Source organism: Lagopus muta, chromosome 21 (genome assembly GCF_023343835.1).
Source record: "Lagopus muta isolate bLagMut1 chromosome 21, bLagMut1 primary, whole genome shotgun sequence".
Taxonomy (NCBI): Eukaryota; Metazoa; Chordata; class Aves; order Galliformes; family Phasianidae; genus Lagopus; species Lagopus muta.
The window spans coordinates 6399087-6406175 of record NC_064453.1 but is presented as its reverse complement, the minus strand read 5'-3'; the positions used below and the strand labels follow the sequence as shown (position 1 = coordinate 6406175).

The window sequence follows — 7089 nt, the reverse complement described above, 5'->3', positions numbered from 1 at the left end:
CGCCTCCCTCCACTCCGCTTCCGCTTCCGGGTGAGGCGGCCGTCATGTCGGCGCTGGCGGCCAACCCCAACAACCCCGTGGTGTTCTTCGATGTCACCATCGGCGGGCAGGTGGGCGGCGGGAGCTGCGGGCCGCCGCGGTGCCCGCCCTCGGGTTCCCCTTCTCTGGGCCGAGCGAACCACGAGGCCGCAGCCGCTCCCCACGCGCTGCTCCCTCCGTGCCGTTCCCCGTCCCCTTGGGTGCCCCGGAGGTTGCGTGACTTCTCGCGGCGGGGTGGCGGCGGCTGGGAGCTGCGCTGGGGCGGGAGGGAGCGGGGCGGAGCGGGCTGAGCCGCCGCTTTTTGTGCAGGAGGTGGGCCGCATGAAGATCGAGCTGTTTGCTGATGTCGTGCCCAAAACCGCGGAGAACTTCAGGTAGGAGCAGCTGGCGGCACCGCGGGCTCGGCTGGGCGCCCTGCCTGGCAGCGGGCTGCGAGGGGCGTGCGGGAGTGCGGTGGTGTCAGTGATCACCGCACCCGCCTCAGTTCTGTGTCCCCACAGTGCTGCCAGTGCAGCATCCCGATCACTGGGAGAGTCCACGTGGGCTGAAGGAGAAAGACCGCGGCCCCTCTCTGCTCCCTCTGTGGAGCTTCCGATACACTCAGTTCACAAAGGCAGCACTTTCATGTCATGGTAAAAACCTCCTTGCCGCCCCGTTCTCCATCCCTGACAGCAGAATTCACCACCTGGACATTCCAGTTCTGGAGAAGAGAACATAGCCTGTCCTCTGTGAGACATGGTGCCCTGTTCCACACTTTGGGATTGGTTTTATTTAACAGGTTGTTAAATATGCAGACTTTCTCAAAACTCCATTTCCAAATGGAAGCATTGAGTGGTTATCAATGATTCTTGTTTCACCCCCACTGGAATAAGCCAAGTCCTGCACAGCATTCAGTGCGCGTTGCTGAGTGCCACCCTCTGTGTCCTCACAATTCAGAAGTGGTTTATGCTTGGCTTTTCTGTGTTTTTTTCTTTTCCAGGCAGTTTTGTACCGGTGAATTCAGGTATGCGAGTTATTTTTTCCTTTTGCCCACATTCTCAGACACACTGGGCTGGGTGCTTGGAACGATGACCCACTTGGAAGTTTTCCTCACTGTATTGCTGTGCAATGGAAGAGTTTCAGAAATCTCTGATGAAAGCACGCCTGGCTCAGTGAGTCATGGAAGTCTTTTCCTTTGGGGCACAAATGCAGTCATACTCCTGTTGTTCTAAAAATGCCTTGCCTGAAAAAAAAAAACCAAACACATTGTGGCCCAGATGTCTGTACTGCAAATTGGAGTGGGATTCTTTGAGATGGTGAAATGCGTGCTGCAAACAGCTGTGCCCATTCGAGGCTTCCCTTGGCCTCTGGTAGCATCAGTGCAAAATTAGGATCCAGGATGGGCTGAAGGAGGTGGGTCGGTAGGTGATACATTAAGCTCCTAATGTAGGGGGTGACCCTGTGGGAATGTGACTTCCTGGGAGGGTTCTGTGGTGGGATTTACAATGAGTTGTAATGATTTTCCTTTTTATTTCCTTGTAGGAAAGACGGTGTCCCCATAGGTTATAAAGGAAGCACTTTCCACAGGTGGTACTTCTGCTTTTGTTTAGAGATTAACAGCACGAGGTGGCTTTGAGACCTGCCTCGAGGGTGCAGCTTCTGCTGTCTGCCCTTTGGGTGCTGTCAGTGCTCACTGTTTGTAGCATTCACAGTCATTCACAAGGCATTTTTCTACTGGGAGCTAAGTATTGCTTTACTTTTTTAGGGTAATAAAGGATTTCATGATCCAAGGAGGTGACTTTGTAAACGTATGTAGTACTGCGTTGCTTTTGTCCTTTTCCTGTGCTGTACAGCATGCAGCTCGTCCTTCCCCATGTTTTCTCTCTCTGACAGCATGACTCACTATAAAGCGAGGGGCTTTTCAAACTTGCAGAGGTTTTTCTTTCCACTCTGTTGTCCTTCCCGTTTCTCCTTTCCCCCCAGTAAGAGGCAGAGATCTCCACTGTGCGTGTGAGAAGAGATGCTTAAGTGCACAAACCAAGAATCTCTTCCAAGAGATCATTTTGAACCAAGTCAGGCTTAATAAAGAAAGTGTGTGTTAAGTGGAAAGGCAATAAGGGGAGACAGGCTGCAGACAGAGTAAATGGGGCTGAGATTCATGATCCCTGAGGTCCCTTCCAACCCTGGCCATTCTGTGATTCTGTGGTAAATTTCACTGTGCTGGATTCTGTTTGAATTGCTTGTGCAGCTTTCTCTGAAAGGTTCCTCGCTGCCATTGTGCTGAAGGGTCTCAGTCCTTTGGCAGAGCACAGGAGCCTCTCTGCAGTGCAGCAGTTATGGGCCACGCTTCTGTGGTTGATAAATCAAGTCCTGAGGTCTGAGTGCTTGTGCTTGTAGTAAGGGCAAGGTGTGTTGACTTGGAGGAAAGGAATGAAACGTCTGAATGTGTTCACCACTGGTATATATAATGGCAGTGCAGCATCTCTTTTTTGGGCTGAGTTTAGCACAGTGATTTTGCTTATTTCAAGTTCATGCTGCAGAGCTGATGCTGTGGCTGACTAATTGCCTCTCTTGTGCAGGGCGATGGCACAGGAGTAGCCAGTATATATAGGGGGCCTTTTGCAGATGAAAACTTCAAGCTGAAACACTCTGCTCCTGGCCTGCTTTCTATGGTAAGGATAAAGTGAAGACTGGGAGCTTTTGCTATTTTCTCTCTGCCTTTTTCCTAAATGTATAAATTGTGTTTGCCAGACAGTAGGAATCTGTGCAGTGGAATGGACAGTGTGACAGACCTGTGTTGTAAGTTACCAGCTGGAAGATTGGTTATGGTTTGAGCAATGCAGGAGTCCTCATCCTCCAGCCTCCTTTCTTCACCTGTTGGAGCTCAGGAACGTGTTTTGTTTGCTCAGCTTTCAGAATGACTTGACAATTGCAGGTCTTGTACAGTGATGAGTGAAGGGTCTTTTTCTTCCCTTATACTGTTGTTGAACACTGACCTTAGTGAGGAGAAAACAAAGACTGTGGAGTTTCAGAGTCACAGCACTGTTACTGTGCTGTCTTTTAGAACGTTTTTCCCCAGAGTGATGCTGCAGTCACTAAAGATGTTGTTGTGTGCTTGCACAGAGCAGCAGGACCTGACCTGATAGTGCACCATGTCCAAGCACAGGTGCTCTCCTGCAAATGTGTCTTGTCTTCCTCTGGCTTATGAATCAGTAAGCTTAATAAAAGGCAGTGAGGCCATTTGTGAAGCAGCAGCTCTTTCCAATGTCAGATCTCTCTGCCTCCAGCTTTGGGGAAGTCCTAATTTGTAATGCTTTGCATTTTGATGTTTTCACCCTGCAGGCAAACAGTGGCCCAAGCACTAACGGGTGTCAGTTTTTCATCACGTGCTCCAAGTGTGACTGGTTGGATGGAAAACACGTTGTGTTCGGTGAGTACGGCCTGGCATGCAGAGTCGGGCAGTTTCTATGGCATAGCTGCTAAAATAAACGGCTGTGGATTGCTTTTTCCTTCCCCATCCATTGTGCCAGCGGAGGTATTTGTGCAGGCAGGTATTGAGATGCGTCTTTAGAAACGTTTTTTTCTCAGCTTAACTTTAATCCAGATCAGATCCTTGATCGTTGTGTCACTGTTAGTGCATAAATCCTTGTGCCAGTGCAGATGGGACAAAGGATGAGGGGATGGATGCCTTCCTACTCCACTGTCAGAGTGAGGCTGGCATCCAAATGGAGTTTCCAGCTGAGTTTGTAGGTATGAGATGTGCTTTCAGAGGATGACTGACTTTTCTGTGCTGCCTCTTGAGCTGTAAGATTCCAAGGCCAGGCCTGAAGCTCTTGTCCTGCTCACTGCTGTCAGTTTAGAGAGCCGTGCCCAGGGAGAGGAGCAGGAATTGGATGTGCTGGGGAAGGCAGCAAAGGTTAAAGCACAGCCCTGAGGTGGATGCGTTTCTCATTTCAGGTAAAATCGTTGATGGGCTGTTGGTAATGAGAAAAATTGAAGTAAGTGGGATTTGCCTTTTTTCTCTGTGAAATCCGTGTTGGAAAGTCATGGGAGGGCAGCAGTGGTTGTTGTGTTGTCTCCTGTGTAACGAATACCAGGGAATACCACTGACAATAACTGGTGTCATCAGTTGTCTTCACTGCAAGATAATAGGAAATCCATTGTGAAATAGTCTGTCATTCAGATGGACTTTGGAAATGCTGTGCTCCCATGGCTGCTGCTTAGGCTTTGAGCAGGGATTTTATTCCCCCAGCTTGATTTGCAGCGCTTTGCATTTGTTCAGGAAGCTGAAATGAAAAGCTGTTCCATCAGACAGGAGCGTAAAGCAGATCGCTTCCGTGCCACTGCCCAGGATCATTCAGTGGGTGTCAAGCCATCAGTTCTGCTGATGTGTGATTGGCAAATCTAATTAGAAAAGTTAAACCAATCTTTTGATGAGCTGCCAGGATACGTTCAGATAAATAGGAGCACTGACTGGGTGCCGTGGCAGGGTGGTGAGCAGGTTTAACAAAGGGCAGTTGCTGACATCGTGGCACAGCTCTGGGTTGGGAAATGTGCACGAGGGCCTCTGCCATCAGAGAATGCAAAAAGCAGAGCTGCCAACCATTAGGTGTCTCTGGGTTTGCTGTTTTGATGAGATGTAACCTTGTATCTGTCCCCAGAATGTGCCCACAGGACCAAATAACAAACCCAAGCTGCCAGTTGTGATCTCTCAGTGCGGGGAGATGTAAAGCAGTGGAGTAGGAACGGGGTAAGTCTCAGATTTCTGAGGCATCCACTGTAGTTGAACAGTGGGTTTCTGTGCTCCTTGCTTCTCTCTTGACTTGTTGTCGCATTCGCATGAGCTTGCAGAAAGTTGGCTCAGCTCAGTGAACCATCACAAAGTGCTGCTCGGATAGCATGATGTTTTTTATCAGCTCAACTCCCTGAAGCAGTTTCCCTTCAGTCCACATGAAGACCAAAGGCAGCACTAAAGGGAAGTGATTTTGTGGCTGCAGTCTGAGGGAAGACGTGGTCAGCCCTGCCTTGGATGGGGTTAGGTTGCCTTGAAGCCTCAGCTTCAGAGAGCGGTGGATGAAAAGGGGTCTGCAAGAGGAACTGAGCTGGGGTTGCTCAGGCAGGAGGGAGCGGACGGTCGTTTAACCTGCAGCTAAGTGCTCTCTGCTGTTGGCTGCAGAAAGCAGAGCATCCATGTGTGGTGCAGACAGGGATCAAGAGCAGTGCTGCAGAAAGAGAGGACTTAAGCCTTCCTGCTCACTGCAGCCATAGGGCAGCTGCCACGGGAGGGCTGAGGAATTGCTGTGTTACAGAGCCTTACCTTAATTGAGAAGAACACCGCTGTCCTCGTGCAAAGGGAAATGTTTCCAGCATTACCCAGGCTTCATTTTGCTTAAACCAAACAGGTGCAAGGCTGAACTTAGACTAACACAGAGTATTCTGTTGGCATTTTTCACTAGAAAAATACCACAAGCATTCGAGCAAATCTGACCAGATTTCAGTGTGTCAGGCTGCAGCTTATCAAAAATCTGCTGTATGAGCCATTTGGTTGCTGACTTTTCAAATTTCAGCAGGCAGGCACTGACAAAAGCACTCCACACAGTTTTTAACCCTCCTTTATATGATTTCCAAAGATGTCTGGAATTACCCATGAAGACACATCCCTGCTGGCATGGTAAAGCCTTTCAGATTTGCAGTGCTTCAAATGCTTCTGTGTGATGAAGTGACAGTATGGAATGCAGTCACTCGGTGCTTCTGGCCTTTATAGGCTTTTGGAGATGGGGGGCAGCTTTGTTAATAGGCTTTCTTGCAGATGGAAAGAGCCTTGCTGATGTGTTGGGTCCCCTTCAGGGCTGCCCTCAGGCCCAGACCTATTGATCGTGTTTCTTTGGAGCCTTTCTGTACAATCTCTGGTCAACATCCAGCTGCATATCTTCAGTTTGCATCTGCTTCCTTCCCAGCCAGGTCTTAGGAAACATCTTTCTGCACACTGCTGCCTTTCGGCTAGCTCTTGACAGGAATGGGGTTTATCTCCCCCACCTTCAGACAGTTAAATGAGTTATTTGTAAAGATCTTTAAGATCAGCCTGGAGAAACAGGCAGTGTTGGTTATGAATTCAGAGCCAGGCGCAGGTGCTGGAGTGGAGACTTGTTTGCCATGAGCTGGTGCACGCAGCAGGCAGAACCAATTCAGCACCCAGTGCTGTGCTGCAGGATGCTGAAGGTGGCTGCTGAGCACCTGGGACAGTTTGTTCTCCTTTGTTTCAGTGCTCCCTTGTGGGTGGATTGGCCTTTGCCAGCTCCATGCAGCTCCAGCTCCAGCCAGTTCCCCTGCTGCTCCAGTCCTCCTCACAGACTCCTGAAATCATGAAATAATTGGCATATATCATTTTTTTTTTAAGTATGTTGAAATGTAAATAAAGGATTTTGTTAAATATTTGCGTAGTGGATATCAGTAAACGTGCCTGGGAGTGGATTCTATGGGCAAAAAGGCATACTGCCTTCACTGTGGTGTGTGCATTACCCCAGCTGATTCGGTACAGAATGTTTCCTGTGTGAGGTGGTGAGAGGCATTGCTGCAGGGCATTTGCTAAGGGGAAAGCAGAAATGCAAGGAACACACCTGAGCTGTGCTGCAGCAGCTCTGGCTGTGAAGCTGCCCTGGCAGAGAAGTTCTGGGGGATGCCCTGAACCTTTCTACATGCAACCTTATTGAAGCTCAGGACAGGATAAAGGCATGATGGCCAGGATTTTCTGGGCTCTGGAGTGAGTTTTGCTGTTAGCCCTCACCTGGCACGTCCTGGGCCAAAAGGCACTGGGCTCTTTTATGCCACAGGTGTGAGAGGAATTGACATGGGTGTTAGAAGGGTGTTGATGGAAGGTCTTTTGGTTAGCAGGCAGAGAATGAGCATGCCATAGAATTCAGGGCTCCTGAATGGTTGCAGAGAACAGAGGTGAGGCTGCAGGTCTGTGGAAAAACTGTCATTGTCAGACTGGGTTTGCAAGCTCACCAGTCAGCTCGAAGTCACCCTTTGTGGGCGCTGGGCTCCAAGGTGAGTTTTCTCTGCAGCAGATTA

General features: G+C 49.5%; 1 protein-coding gene across 2 annotated transcripts; it reads left to right on the top strand.

Annotated features, from left to right (window-relative positions):
- Positions 1 to 6450, top strand: PPIH (peptidylprolyl isomerase H). 2 transcript variants are annotated; one of them, XM_048967802.1, is made up of 10 exons: positions 1 to 110; positions 349 to 413; positions 1019 to 1190; positions 1561 to 1605; positions 1784 to 1826; positions 2598 to 2690; positions 3361 to 3448; positions 3976 to 4016; positions 4680 to 4768; positions 6282 to 6450. In XM_048967802.1, exons 3-9 carry the CDS (start codon positions 1147 to 1149, stop codon positions 4746 to 4748), a joined length of 423 nt encoding a protein of 140 aa, XP_048823759.1. In that variant the 5' UTR covers positions 1 to 110; positions 349 to 413; positions 1019 to 1146; the 3' UTR covers positions 4749 to 4768; positions 6282 to 6450. The 2 variants fall into 2 exon arrangements, with proteins under 2 accessions (XP_048823759.1, XP_048823760.1); XM_048967803.1 differs by having other exon boundaries at positions 7 to 110; positions 1019 to 1042.
- Positions 6451 to 7089: the final 639 nt, after the last annotated feature.

Bases quoted from the DNA above. Each gene is read 5' to 3' on its own strand.
- PPIH (XM_048967803.1), top strand. From the start codon at position 45: ATGTCGGCGCTGGCGGCCAACCCCAACAACCCCGTGGTGTTCTTCGAT. The intron at 111-348 runs GTGGGCGGCGGG...CTTTTTGTGCAG, and splicing joins ATGTCACCATCGGCGGGCAG to GAGGTGGGCCGCATGAAGAT. The intron at 2,691-3,360 runs GTAAGGATAAAG...TTCACCCTGCAG, and splicing joins CTCCTGGCCTGCTTTCTATG to GCAAACAGTGGCCCAAGCAC.